The following is a 14,916-nucleotide window of genomic DNA, read 5'->3' as shown; positions in this document are numbered from 1 at the left end:
GCTGAGACTCTGAGCTCTGGCCCCTCCTCATTCAGTACTGCTGAACAATACGACAGGATTGCAGGAATTTATTCACTCTAGTGCTTTTCTTCCTTTGTGCCACTGTAGAGGGGAAGTTTGGGAGAACAACCAGTGGAAACACAATTTCATGGATCCACTTAGCTCATGGCCTCCAAAATCTATGTAGTTAAATTCCTTTTCACCCCCACACTTCCTCTGTATCTCACCACACACATTGAATTCCTGCATAAAGTGGTTCCCTTGAAAAATCCCAATCTGGTGAAGTGCAGGATGTGAAGCACTACACCCAGCTAATCAGAAACAGCTAAATTCCTCTCATGAGTGGAGGTGGCAGGGCACCTAGAAATCCTATAGTAGGAAATTAAAAAAGAGGGAGAGGGAGAGATTGCTAGAAACTCCATCCAATTCCTCCACATACCACCCTGTGAAAAGCATTCTCACGTCTTCTTTCAATTTTTGCACATGTCCCATCCACTTCAGGTGTGTGTGCACTTCCAGTTCACCCAAGCTGGCTAGTTTTTCCTCATAATGGTAGCCATTGGAGCGTCCATGAATTCCCCACTTCCTTGTGCTTCTAAGCTGGTGGTATAAAGGGGAGGGGCCTCCTTGACCTTCTCTCAGTTCTGTCTCACAACCTGTGGCCAGTAGAGTGTGTGTACCTGCTCACACAAATTCCTGAATCAGCTGTCCTCAAGTGGTATTTGCAAGGCTGCAACCTGTTCATTGGTACATACTTGCACTAGTCATTATGCTAGTTCTCAAGCATCAAGGGCTGATGCTGCTAGATTTGGAAATTGTGTTGCAGTTCTTGTTCAGCCTCCGAAATCCTCCTCTTTACCATATTGCTTGTGAGTTGCCTGAAGTGGGATGGACATGTGCAATCATTTGAAATCTAGCAAACTAGCTTTCTGTGGAGTCTTTTCCCTGTGGGGTTAGCCTCTGGATGGTTCTTTGTCTTTCCATTCTGTTATGAGCCCTGTAGGCTCTCTGGGTCTTGTCTGCTGGCTCATAAGTGTCTCCTGTTTCTTTGGGTCACTATCCCTCTTGTGTAGTTCCCTTGTATGACCTGGGTGCCACTGCACCCCTCATGACTCCTTCTGCCCACTCCTGGTGTCACTAACGGCTGGATCCTCACAGGATCAGTATCACCTTGGCTGAACTCCCAGTAGTCCTGGATTTTTCCAGACACACACACCTAGTCCAGCAAGGTACCTGGTGGCAGGAGGCACACTGACCTAACCCTTCAGGAACATGACAACATTGGAAAGTAAAACTGCTATTTTACCTTATTGGGGAGGAAGCCAGAGAAGTCTGCATCACTGCCTCAAGTATCACAGTAATTCTAGGAGCCCTGGATACCTATTGCTCCCCAAAGCAGAATGAAACTGGAGTGACACAGGTTTTTCACTAGATACCAATCTGAGGCGGAGGAGATAAACCCCTATGTTACTGCCTTATGCACATGGGTTGTTACATGCAATATTCGGGGACTTGACAGACTCCTTAATTTGAGACAAGATCGTTTGCAGAACTTGGGACCACCACACATGAGTGGCTGCTCCAGGAAGACACCCTCACATTAGGCAGATGTTTAGTCATGGGGCATGCAGTGGAAGCCTCAAGAGAGAAGGCCTAGGAGGCACAACTCCCGTACGTGCCATGAAACAACAGCAAAGGAGAACAAATGGCCAGGTTTCCATAGATTGCAAGGCCAGAAAGGGACCATTATGATCATCTGGTCTGACCACCCTGTATAGCACAGGCTATAGAACTTCTAAAAAATAATGTCTAGACTTCATCTTTCAGGAAAACATCCAATCTTGAGTTAAAAATGGTCAGAAATGGAGAATCCAACATTAACCATTGGAACAATTTACCAAGGGTCATTACTCTCACTTCTCATTTCCAGTCTGAACTTGCTTAGCTTCAGCTTCCAGCCATTGGATCAAGTTATACCTTTCTCTGCTAGACTGAAGAGGCCATTATTAAATATTTGTTCCCTGTGTAGATACGTCTAGACTGTAATCAAGTCACCCCTTGAACTTCTCTTTATTAAGCTAAACAGATTGAGCACTTGAGTCTGTCACTATAACCATGCCTTTTAATCCTGTAATCATTCTCATGGTTCTTCTCTGTATTGTCTCCAATTCATCAACGTCCTTCTTGAATTGTTGGGACCAAAACTGAACGTGGTATTCCAGCAGTGGGTAGCACATGTTCAGCTGATTATCCATCACAACCTCCATTTCAGAGTCATTGCTTCCCAGAATAGTACTCCAGTCTGTAAATATGGCCTGCTTTTTTTGTTCCTAGCTGTACATTTAGCTGTATTAAAAGCCATATTGGTTGGCTGTGGCCAGTTTACCAACCAATCCAAATCACTTTGAATCAGTGACCTGTCCTCTTCACTGCATACCACTCCCCCACTTTTTGCATCATCTGCAAACTTTATCTGTGATGATTTTATGTTTCTTCCAGGATATTGATTAAAAATGTTAAATAGCATAGGGCCAAGAACCAATCCCTGTGGGACCCCCCCGCACTGAAAACACACTAGCTCAATGACTATTCCCCATTTACAGTTACATTTTGAGACCTATCACTTAGCCAGTTTTCATCCATTTAATGTGTGCCATGTTAATTTTATAACATTCTAATTTTTTTAATCAAAACATCATGCAGTCCCAAAGTAAAATGCCTTACAGAAGTCTAAGGATATTACATCAACACTATTATCAACCAAACTTGTAATCTCATTAAAAAAATATCAAGTTAGTTTGACAGGATCTATTTTCCTTACACCCATGTTGATTAGCATTAATTACATTACTCTTCTTTAGTTATTTATTCCTTGAGTCCCGTATCAGCCGCTCCATTATCTTGCCCAGGATCAATGTCAGGCTGACAGGTCTATAATTACATGGGTCATTCTCTTTACCCTTTTTAAAAATTAACATCACATTAGCTTTCTTCCAGTCTTCTGGAACTTCCCCAATCCTCCAAGATTTACTGAAAATCAACATTAATGTTGAGTGTGCTCCCAGCCAGCTCCATATTCAAAGTGAGATGAATTTATTGTGGGAGATAGCTTGAGCAGGTAAAGGAGATGCGCCCCACATTAGGACAGCATTGCAAGGAATGTGAAAAGTTGAACCATTTTAGCCATGTGTGCAAGAGCAGTGGAAGATCTCAGAAAGACTGCTGCAGACATGCACAAGAGGGGGATTCCATGTCAGACAGTAATGATGACATCATGACTCCTCTTGAGTGCAAGAGCATATGAAGTTAAAGCTGGACAGGAAAACAACAAGTGATAGTACCAACCTCTGTGCATGTGATAATGTTAATAGGGAAACCACCCTGTGCAATTTCAGCAGGATAGCAATTTAATAATGTACAAAGAGAGCTTAATGCAGCCCATAAGACAATATGATCTCATAGTAACTAACTCAAAAAAATAACAGTCCACCCAGGGAACATAGGCATCTGACTAATTCCACAGATCAAGATATAATGTCCATTCCACTGTGCCTCAGGTGAGATGACAACAGATTGAGAGACAGGAATAGTTTTAAGCCTGTGGGGTTTTGTCTTGAAGCTATACACCCCCTACATGCTAATGTAGGTTAGGCCTGGTCATTATTTGGATGGAAGACCTCCTGGGAAAACCTAGTAGCTGCAGAAAATGGACTTGGTGATTCAGCACATGGCCTTTTTCCTTGTGAACCGGTACTGGAGCAGCTTGGTGTTGGGGACGCTGCTATCCTTTGGCTCAGATGTCAGTCATGGTCAAAGAGAGCAAGTCATGGCAATTACAGATCCCATAGAACTGTTCTTTACACCCAGTGATGTTAATCCCAATGTCCTTGCTACAGTCCATCTTCCACCTCCCTAAACTGGCAAATTGCCACTGGGACCTGCTGACTTGAACTCTCTAAGAGTCCAGGAGGCATTGTGCCTACTGGATGCTTCTTCCCACCCTTGCATACCACAGGGAGGGTTGAGCCCTCATGGTATAAAGTATATAATGTCAAGTTGGGGCGAAGTCTGCCCTGAGGGCTGGGAACAGGTTGAACAACTCTGGTGATATTGTTCTGTTCCTTTCCTGTGTGATGGGGACTTAACGGAAACCTGCCACTCCCTTTAAGTAGACAGGTCTGAGGAAGACAGCAAAGAAAAATCCAGTGTTAGATCAGTACAGGAGCTGATCAGGCACTTAGTGCCTACAGTTCATGCAACAACTATGACAAGATGGCTTATATTTATACTGGTCAATTACGTGGCATTAGGTAAGTCTTGGACTTAAACCTTCATTTGAAATTGAGCACAAAGCCTTAGAAACCAGACTGAGTAAAGGCCTGTCTATCTCTTTTCATGGTCCTGTTATCATACATGTATGAAAACAGTCAGAGGGAAAGGCGTACATTTTGATATAGACAGGGGCAGCCCTTCTCCAGAAGGGGATTATGTCAGAAGTGTCAGCCCAGTTCAAAACAGGTCTGGGATAATTTTTCTTGAATCTGGTTTGCATTTGTTTGTTCCTGTTGCGTTTGCTTAAATGGTTCGGTGAAATGAAACTTAGCTTGAAGTTGACACGTTTTGTTACGCTTTCTTTGTGAACCTGTTTAGTTTGGATCAATGTCAGAAGTAGAATAGTGGCCATTGTGGGAAGTGTTTTTTTATGGGTTGATGTTTGGTAGGGAGCCTTGACTTCCATCTTGTGGCTTGTTCTACTGAACATGGCTCAAACTCAAAACACAGCTACAAAGCACAGCTCCACAAAGCTTGTGGACATCCAAACAGAGCAAAGCATTTGCATCCCGTTTCAAACAATGAATGAAAATTTCACATTAACCACTATTGATTCATGAATGCAGATAAAACACAACCTTAGGTTGATTAGGAGGGAGATCAAGGGTTAGATTGTTCTGTTATTTACAATATTATTTTCTGTCAAGTTCTGATTGGAGCCTGTGATGGAGGATAGTCACTTCCATGAGCGCCACTTGTCAGCTGGATGCAAACCTGCACTCTTCTTTGTTCCCAGTGCCCACTGTTGGCTGTTGCCCTTGCTGGGTGGGACTTCATTGGCTCAGCCCTCCATCTAAGTCACCTGGTTAATAGGTGACTGGATGACCCCTTCTGGGGAAACAAAGTTCAACATATGGTTGGCCCTCAACAGGGTCTTTGGCCCCAATTCTGGGCCTGTTTAAACCCCAGCCCCTTTCTCAGGCTTTCAGCAGAGTCTTGTCCCCTTTTGGGACTTAAATCACTTCTCCATGGCCAGTAGGGGAACTCAGCCCACTCACTACTCCAGGTCCCAACCCAGGAACCCTATAACAGCAGCCACGTACTGCTTCCCTTAATAGTTGCTGCTGCTATTCTCCCTGGCCTGCTTCCCACTCAGTTCCATCACTTCACCAGTTACCTTAGGGCTACACACCTTGGCTTCTCTCTGTCTAATCCCTGGTTGATCAGGGTCTCTCCCAGGTCTCCTTGCCTGGAGAGTTTCTCTTGTTTTCCAGCCCTTCCTCACCCTTCTGGTTCCAGCCAGCAACTCACGTACTCAAGCTCTGCAGCTCCTTTTAACTGAGCCTGCTGCACTCCGAGTGGCCACTTAACTGCAGACTTTCTCGGCAGACCTGGAGGACCCACCTTCAATGCTCCTTTCCTGGGGTGGGGTGCAATAGGACCACCAGGCCTCCAGCAGGGGCCCTCAAAGGGCTTGGTACACCCCGTCACACAGGCTACCTAATGACTAGCATTCTTCAGGAAATACAATTGCTGTTTTTCTTGTTTGATCCATTGTAGCCCCATATACAAGAAATATTAATACATATGTACACAAATAGGTAAAGCAGGGGGATATCTTACCTTTGGAGAATAAGGCTAGGATGAAGATTTTGCAGGGTTAAGAATGATCCAAGTGTTGTAAATAATTATAATTATGCTTCTTTCAAGGGGTATTTTGCAAGTGCATCCATTTGATTGCCCATTTTGCTGGTAATACAGAATGCTCTAGGGCTGAAGGCTGTTGGGTGCCTTATATGAAATGAGCTGGTGATCTCAGTCCAGGGGAGCTGCAAGGATTTATTGCAGCAGTTAGTGGTGGCAAAGTGATTTGAAGATGGAAATGCCATATAAGTGCAAACTATGAATATAGGTTCCTCCTGGGGCAAGTGTCTTAGCCACAAAACTCCCCATCACAGCTGGTGCAAGTTAGTACCCTTCTTCACAGACTAAGCAGAGAGGCCAAGCATGGAGTTGAGAATGTGGAGTGAATTATCCTCACACCCTCTCAGGAGCTGAGGCTGAGTCCCACTGCAGGGGAGATATGATGGTGTTTGCTCTACTGCTCCCTGAGCTGCATTGTACATTACCTGGCCTATGCACAGGGAGAGGGTGTTCGTTTTCAAGGGTCTCAAATCAGGACCATCAACAACACTAAATTTACCCACAACTTCTAAAACAATAAGAGAAGACCTAGTCCTAGAACTAGATGCATGCAGTCCATTTGAGAGCTCCAGGATGAGAGCCCAGCCACCCTCACCAGTAGCACTGAAAGGCCCCTCTCTGTTTCTCTGGGAACAGGTCTGACAGACAGCCAGGAGACCTGCAGTTATTGGGATGTGATGAACAACCTGAGTATTGCAGATGCTAATCCTCGCCTGATGAGCGTGCGCCCAGTGACTGACTGGAGAGAGCCCTCCATCGTCAGAATTGATATCACCTTACACGCCACCCTGGACTTGGTGAGGGACTCTACCAGTGCATGGGTGAAAATTCTTGCATCTTCTTGTCTCAACTCAGGGACCTCCAATGATGCAGCTACACTGCTTGTTGGCCACTGATAAAACACCAGTGCTATTCCCAAGTGCAGAAGTGGCCTTAATTTCTCTCGCAACAGATCCTTCTTCCTTCTTTTCGCCAGCCTGTAATTGGGTGTGAACACTCATAACTTTCTCTAACACCACTCAGCTGCTCCCATTAGCTGCTGATATCTCAACTTCCTTCCAGGTCTCACTAGCCTGTATCTAGCAGTCATTACCCATGCAGGAAATTTTCTGCATCTTTATTAAAGACACAAATAGATATGAACTCATTTCTTTCTCTTCCTCTAGGATGAGAAGTTACAAATCCTTACGTCTCTAGTGAAATTCCAGATGGTGAGGATCATGTTCTTAACTTACTGTGTCACTTTATCACACTCACTAAATGTCAATCTTCCCCTAACAATCCTTTTTTTTTTCAGAGCTGGAAAAATCAGTTCCTCACTTGGGATCCCCAAAGCTTCTGTGGAATCTCTAAGATCTCCATCCCTGTGGACTCTGTATGGAAGCCTGACCTCTTTGTCTCTGAAATGTAAATTCTCAGTATTCAGTTGAGGAGAGGGGTCTCCTTTCTTTCACTGTCAAAATTGGGGATGAGGGTATGAATGGCTGGTGAATAACATGTGTGAGTAACATGCAGTAATTTACTGGGACTCTTGTCAGCTTTTGTATGAATAAAACCACACAAAAATAAACTGCATGGCATTGCTCTTCTCAACCAGTATTACATACTGCAACTTACTGCAGGGCATTATTTAACAGAACACAACACATTCATCCTTTCCCCTCTTCCATCAGTTGCTAGTTGCTATCATTTTAGGCTGCAAAATTGATTATTTGATATGAATCAAGGAAGTGTCTAAACACCCATCATTATTACATATGCATGGACCAAAGGCTGTGTTAACAGTCTAGAAGCCCAATGATCTATTCCTTTCTACCTCTCTGTCTCCATTGGCAGTGCATTGGCAAAGACCTCTGAGTTCTTCAAGGAGCCAATGTTGATATTTCCAATGCATTTTTTTCCTTCTTTAGGACTGAAGATCCTCAATCCCCCACAGTTCCTTTCATGTCCCTCTCCAGTGATGGCACCATCGACCAATGGAAACCAGTCAGGATAGTGAGCACTTGCAGCTTGGATATCTACAAGTTTCCATTTGACACCCAGAAGTGCAATCTGACCTTTGGTCCCTATGTGCATACATGTACGTGGGTTGGTGCAAGATGGTGGGGGCTCCATTTAGCATCAATAATATGGGAAGGGCTGATGAACAAAGCTGTCACCCTTGGAGACTATTTAGCAGAAATCTGACTGTCCATAGGGCACTTATAGATAGCTCCCTGAAGAAGTTGTAGACAATTCCTAAAAGGGGTGAGGACTTTCTTCAGTCCCCTCCCAACCAACCCAGAATTAATGTTGGGCTGATTCAGTAGGCGTGGGGCATCCATTGAGATATACATGCAGCCTGATAAAATGTTCTGCATGAGTCAGCTTTCAGTCTCGCTCAGCTACTTAATTGCCACCTTCTCATTCTTCTGCTAATGGTTTAGGACCAGATGGTGTCTGATCCTTGCATGAATGTGTGTGTGGGAAAATGTGCAATGGGCTCCTGTGTGAGTGCCGGGCACAACTGCATGCCACACTGAAGAAAGCATAGGACTTCTCCTTCCTGGCACGCTCCAAGGGTGAAGGGCCCTCAAAGATGGAGTGGAGGAGCCATTCCCCTCCCCACCAACACGCAGACTCTGGAACCATTGTATTGTACTGTCCTAAGTGTTCCAACATCTCCTTCATCCTGAGGAACTCTGGGATCCCAACTGGAGCTCCCCCCGGCAGTGCTGCTCCTCCCTGTCCAGCACAGCCCTGTGACTCTGGCCCGATCTGCCCATTAATCTTGCAATGCCATGCTGACTGTGAGAGAGCAGAATGGTGCCAATGCTCTAAGACTATTTGAGGAGTGACTGCTGGGTGATCAAGCCCTCCACTCATTGACTGAACATGCCATCTTGGACACCTGCCCATCACGATCCCTGTGGAATATCCCTGCAGGAATGCGCAATGAGATTGTAACTCACATACCTAGTGATCACTGAGCACATGCCTGTAATGGTTTTTGTCATTGGAAGAAGCCCTTCCAAATGCATCAAAGAGGAAATGAATCATATTCCCTGGGAATGGATTAACCTGTATCATTCTCCTTTCTAACTTAAAACAGTTCAGGACATAGTGGTGGTGCCAAAGTCCAACTCCTCTGCAGTTACACAAGCTTCTCAGGAGAATTATGCAAAAAGCGAATGGCTCCTTGGGAAAGTGGATGTTCTGAGCAATAACATATCCATTGAGGAGAAAGAATGGAGTCAAGTCACATATCAGGTGGGACTGGAAACAATACACACTGCACCTTTATAGCTAGGGGATTTGATCCCGGATTATAATATATTTAATAATCCAGTTAGCACAACTGTTGTCTATCCAGCACTAGACTACTCAAAATCCATCCTACTCCTAATCTAGCCTTTCCACTTGACTTTCTTCTTATAGAAGGAGGAGCTAGGGGAAATCTGTGTATCACAATCACTTTGGAACACAAAGCTGTCAAAAGGAAACTACACAGATTTCCTTATATCATGTTGTATTTCCTTTCTTGGCTCGTTGATGTTAGAAAACATCTTAATGCAATAGATTTTTTTTATAACTTGTTGACTTGATGCAAGAATAGGACTGTTTGGCCTTAAAGACCCACCATGATGATACATACAATTTTATAAATAAAGTTTTTTCAAACTTGTCACCCAAGAAATATTTTTGCCAAATCCCTTGTCCAACCTTGATCATCCTTCATCTTGACCAGGGGGTGGGCAAACTTTTTGGCCTGCGTGCCCATCGAGGAATAGAAATTGTATGGCGGGCCATGAATGCTCTCAAAATTGGGGTTCGGGTGCGGAAGGGGGTGCGGCCTCTGGTTGGGGGGTGCGGGCTCTGGGGTGGGGCTGAGGAGTTTGGGAGGTAGGAGGGTGCTCTAGGTTGGGACCGACGGGTTCAGAGGGCAGGAGAGGGATCAGGGCTGGGGCAGGGTTGCAGGAAGGGGAGCAGGTTCTGTCTGGGAGTGCAGGCTCTGGGGATGAGAGGTTTGGGGTGCAAGAGAGTGCTCCGTGCTGGGATCAAGGGGTTTGGAGAGCCATAGGGGAATCAGGGCTGGGGCAGAGGGTTGGGACATGGGGAGAGGCTCAGGGGTGCAGGCTCCGTGCAGTGCTTACCTCAAGCAGCTCCCGGAAGCAGTGGCATGTCCCTTCTTTGGCTCCTATGCATGGAGCAGCCCCTGACCCTCAAAGAGGGACCATGTTGTGCTGGAGCGGGGCCGAGCCGCGTGATGTGGCCCCCAACCTGGATCCCCAGAGGGAGCTTGCGAGCTGGCTTAAAATGGCTCACAGGCTGTAGTTTGCCAACCCCTGATCTTGACTGTTCCAGGCACCTAATCCCTGGCCTTCCACCTCTTGCCTCACCATCTCCAGTCTCTGCTTGAAATTTCCAGCCTCTTTCACTTCTCCAGTCACAGCAATGATCATTGGTTCCCCTTAACTGACTGCCTGTCTTTCACTGCATCAAGTTTGAGCTACTCACTCTTTCCTTCAAGGCCTCGTATTATTGTCTCCCTCTGGTTTAACCTACATCTCTGCTTTCACTGCGGTATAGTCTTCCTCCCTTTTTGCTTACTGCATCACCTGCTTCTGCTCTCAGCTTTGGACCTACTGGGTTGCTGCGCCTCACTCTGGGAATAACATTGCACCTCCTTTCTTCCCGTCTCTTCTCCTTCAGACACTTCTTTATACTCACTTTGCCCAGGAATCCTTCTGAAACCGATGTCCTCACAACATTATCTCCACAGCTTCTTGTGCTGAACTGTTCCTTTGTGGTTTGTTTTTGTCTATTAGATAATACATTCTCCAGGGCAGGAATCCTGCCTTATTCGCCTTCTAAAGCACAAGGTAAAAAAGGTACATTTCTGGGGCTATATAAATAAATAACAACAAAAAAGCGAGAAACCCAAGCAAAGTCCCAGTCAGGTAGACTGTGTCCATCTTTCCGTTAGAATAGTGAGGTGGAACGTTTTAGTGCACTGTTCACAAGTGTTGCTCTTTAACAGATAACCATACGGAGGGTACCAATCCTATATGTCATCAATCTCATAGTCCCTGCCAGTTTCCTGGTGCTTGTGGATGTTGCCAGCATGTTCATACCGATGGAAGGAGGCGAGCGGCTGGGGTTTAAAATAACAGTTGTTCTAGGATTCTCTGTGCTCTTGCTGATATTGAACGATTTGCTTCCCAATTCAGAAGACACGCCAATCTTGGGTAAGAGCTGCACAGTCTATTGTGGTTTTTATACTGAAACAGCACGTAAAGCCGCCAACGGAGCTCAGGCCCCCATTAGATTATGCAACTGTACAAACACATTGTAAGAAACAGCCCCTGACCCCGAAGTTTACAATCTCAAGCCAGGCAAAGAGGGAGGGGGGGGCACAGAGCAGAGACATGATTTGCCCCAGGTCACACAGTAGCTTGGTGCCAAAGACAGGATTTGAATTCAGGGTTCTGGAATCCCAGTCCAGTGTCCTATCAACTGGCCCCCACAAAAGAATTCACAAAGTCCCCTAGGGATCTGGCAGTGCAGATCTAGTTTACCATTCAGATCTTTTGATGGCCACTATATAAAATGCTAAAATACAAAGATACATTGGGTGGGATCCAAGAAGGGAGGTTGCAACACTGAGCATCACAGGGCCTAACCTTCAGGTGCCTAGAAAAATCACCGGAACAGCACTACGGTCCACACAGGTGAGGCTCCTGATGCAGTGAATGGGGAGCGATAGGCACCTAAGAGTGCATTTCTCAAAAGCCAGCACACTAGATGTGGAGCCTCCTGAGCCAGCCAATGGGAGATCATGCTGACAGGAGTGTGTGCTAAGCCCCACTCCTCTCTCAGAGATCAGCACCTTCCTGCAGCCCAGTTTTAGGTGCCTAGCTCTGCATAGCCATCCACACCCAGGAAGCAGCTTCCTGGAGCCAGACAGCTTAGGCACCTAAGGAGTTTCTTGCAGGAATGAGTTAGGCACCTGCCTTGTGCCACACAAAGCGGTCAGAGACAGAGGAGGTGAGGTTGATGAACATTACAACTTTTTGCCCAGTGGTAATGCACTCACTTGGGATGTGGGAGACCCAGGTTCCAATCCTCCCCCTTTGCCAAAGGTGGAGAGAGGATTTGAACAGAGGTCTCAACTCACAGGAGTATGCTCTAACCACTTAGCTATGGGATATTCTGAGGTGGGATGCTTGCCATCTCTCTGCTGCAGCTGCTCCACAGTGGCTAAGTTATTAAATAATGACGGCATGATTGGAGCAGGGGCCTGGACCTGGGCTCTCCCATCTCCCAAGTGGTGCCTTACCTTGGACTACAGAGTCATCCCCCCCCCACATTCTCTCTCTCTCTCTGTGCATACGTACTTAAACAGTCACTGGGCTAGAAAGACAGAGAGTAAGTGACTCCATAGCTCAGTGATTAGCGCACTCTAAGAGGTGAGAGACCCCACTGTTCAGATTTTTTCTCCTCCTTAAAAAGGTGGGGGACTGAATCTGAGTTTTCCACATCCCAGGCGATAAAAGTGATAAGGTGGGCTGCTCCTCTTCTCCCCCTCCCCTTGGATTTTAAATAGGACCTGATCTGGTATGCACTCTCTGACCACACCTACTGTATCAGGCCCCACATGCATGTTAGGCAGAGGACCACCCGTCTTTAACTGGTTCATGGATCGCTCTGGGGCTTTGCTGGGAGATAGGCATCTGGATGCCTAGAGGGAGGCAGCAGTGCACAAGCTCAGAGGCAGAACCATAGGTGATTAGGGAACTTTTATCCTGAAAACGTAAGTGCCGAGTGGATTAGGCACCTACAGGCTTTGGTGGGAGTTTTGTGAATCACAACGGCGCCAATGCTGGGACTTTGGCACTTAAGTGCCTGTGTGGATCTGGGCCATTGTGGGTAGGTGACATTCATGATCAAGGAGATGAGCTTATTCTATTGCAATTATTTCCAGGTGTTTTCTGTGCCGTGTGCCTGGTGATCATGGTAATCAGCATTGTCGATTCCATCTTTATCTCCTACATGCTGCATCTCTCAGCAGTGCGACTGGATGTGCCCCAGTGGCTGAAGATCTGGGTACTGAAGCATTTGGCTTTCATACTTCGCATTGACACAGCAGAAGTTAGTGAAAACAATGCTGCAGGAGTCAGGAACACAAAGAAAGGTATCCACTGGTGTTAATCCAACAGCAAGGCCAAGCTGGGCACCTAACTCCCTTAGGCTCCTTTGTGCAGCTCAGCCACTGACCAGGACCCTCCCCCTCCCAGGATGACCGTGGACTTCAGCTAGTTGTAGATAATGTTTTCTGAATGAGGGAAATGTGTGTTTCCTGCCCTGGGGGGCTACTCATTACTTTCCCTCATTACTAGGATCAATTCTCCCAACCCCTAGATGGCAGCAGAATCTAGCACATTAAACAACCAAAATTGGTTTTAGCAACAGTATGTTATTTTCACAAAGAACATGCCCAGAGATCCCATCTGGTGTGCTCTTGCTGATTTTGTATAGAAAAGAAACAGTGAGATCCAGGTAGGAAGTGACTCGCATGAAATGAGTGAACTCACTTCAGTAGGCAGGCTCTGAAATAGGAGGCTGATTTCATTCACCAGTAACCCATTGCATCAGTGCAGGTTATTAATTGATTAGTTGATTTTGTTCATCAAAAACAACTGGTGGCTGTGCAGACTAATGGTTAGAACACAGGCCTGGGCTGGGGAAGGGGCCCATTCCTTACTCTGCCACTGTCCTGCTGAGGGCAAGTCATTGAACCACTCTTCTTTGGAAGAATGAGGAGGGATTTGATAGCTGCTTTCAACTACCTTAAAGGGGGTTCCAAAGAGGATGGATCTAGACTGTTCTCAGTGGTACCTGGTGACAGAATAAGGAGTAATGGTCTCAAGTTGCAGTGGGGGAGGTTTAGGTTGGATATTAAGAAAAAATTTTCACTAGGAGAGTGGTGAAGCACTGGAATGGGTTACCTAGGGAGGTGGTGGAATCTCCTTCCTTAGAGGTTTTTAAGGTCAGGCTTGACAAAGCCCTGGCTGGGATGATTTCGTTGGGAATTGGGCCTGTTTTGAGCAGGGGGTTGGATTAGATGACCTCCTGAGGTCCCTTCCAACCCTGATATTCTATCATTCTAAGAGAATCAACATTTCCCAAACCATCTCTAATATATTGGAAATAATTGTCCCCCCACATCAACACCTTAACATAAAAATTATTTTTCTGGTTGTGATTGTAGCTACTTCTGTGGTGGGAGAAGCAGCAGACATACAAACCAGATGCTTACAAAAAGAACATGACAGTGCGGAAATTAAACTGCTGAAGAAGGTGCTCCTGGAGCTCTTAATGATCCGTCGTCACATGATCATGAGTAAGAGAGAAGAGGCGGCCAAATCAGAATGGAATATGGTGGCATTTGTCCTTGACATATTCATCCTGATTTGCTACCTTCTAACAGTGTTCATTATTTTGATAACAGTTGTGGTAGTTTGGGCTTTCTAAGCTGTTTAACAGGCCATACTTGTAATTTGAGAAAGGCGCTTCTTTTTCTATGATGTGTCTATAAATCCAAAGTAGATAAGCAAATCTGAGATGAACTTGTAAACAGAATGGTGATAGCTCAATAGCTCTGATTATTGCCCAGAGCTACCTGTGAGTCACTCTCACAGGTTTCCATTCCGGTTTCTAGAGGGTCTTACTATAACAGGTCACAACAACCTCCCCTTGTCTGTTGTGCACCTGGGAAAACACAGCTTCTGTTCCAGTCTAGCTTGAGTTACTACCCAACACAAATAAGTAACCTGGCAGAGGATATCCCAACACTGGCACAGCAATCAAAGCCAACTTCAGCTCTTGGAATGCCTAGTTCAGCCTGGCTCTCCACAGGAATGGTGACTTCTTCTCTGTTGGTCTATGCAATGGGGCAGC

The 14,916-nt window shown here is 45.8% G+C and overlaps 1 protein-coding gene across 1 annotated transcript; it reads left to right on the top strand.

Annotated features, from left to right (window-relative positions):
- The first annotated feature begins 4,264 nt into the window (after window positions 1–4,264).
- On the top strand, window positions 4,265–14,490 carry LOC116827873 (5-hydroxytryptamine receptor 3A-like). The gene is made up of 9 exons (XM_075073641.1): window positions 4,265–4,310; window positions 6,613–6,773; window positions 7,143–7,187; window positions 7,274–7,383; window positions 7,887–8,056; window positions 9,068–9,225; window positions 10,997–11,204; window positions 12,941–13,150; window positions 14,228–14,490. The coding sequence occupies exons 1-9, from the start codon at window positions 4,265–4,267 to the stop codon at window positions 14,488–14,490; spliced, it is 1,371 nt and encodes a 456-aa protein (XP_074929742.1).
- Window positions 14,491–14,916: the final 426 nt, after the last annotated feature.

This window comes from Chelonoidis abingdonii, chromosome 19 (assembly GCF_003597395.2).
Source record: "Chelonoidis abingdonii isolate Lonesome George chromosome 19, CheloAbing_2.0, whole genome shotgun sequence".
Lineage (NCBI taxonomy): Eukaryota > Metazoa > Chordata > Testudines > Testudinidae > Chelonoidis > Chelonoidis abingdonii.
This window is presented reverse-complemented; position numbering and strand designations above follow the sequence as displayed.

Bases quoted from the DNA above. Each gene is read 5' to 3' on its own strand.
- LOC116827873 (XM_075073641.1), top strand. From the start codon at position 4,265: ATGACAAGATGGCTTATATTTATACTGGTCAATTACGTGGCATTAG. The intron at 7,384-7,886 runs GTAAATTCTCAG...TTCCTTCTTTAG, and splicing joins GACCTCTTTGTCTCTGAAAT to GACTGAAGATCCTCAATCCC. The intron at 8,057-9,067 runs GTACGTGGGTTG...AACTTAAAACAG, and splicing joins TGGTCCCTATGTGCATACAT to TTCAGGACATAGTGGTGGTG.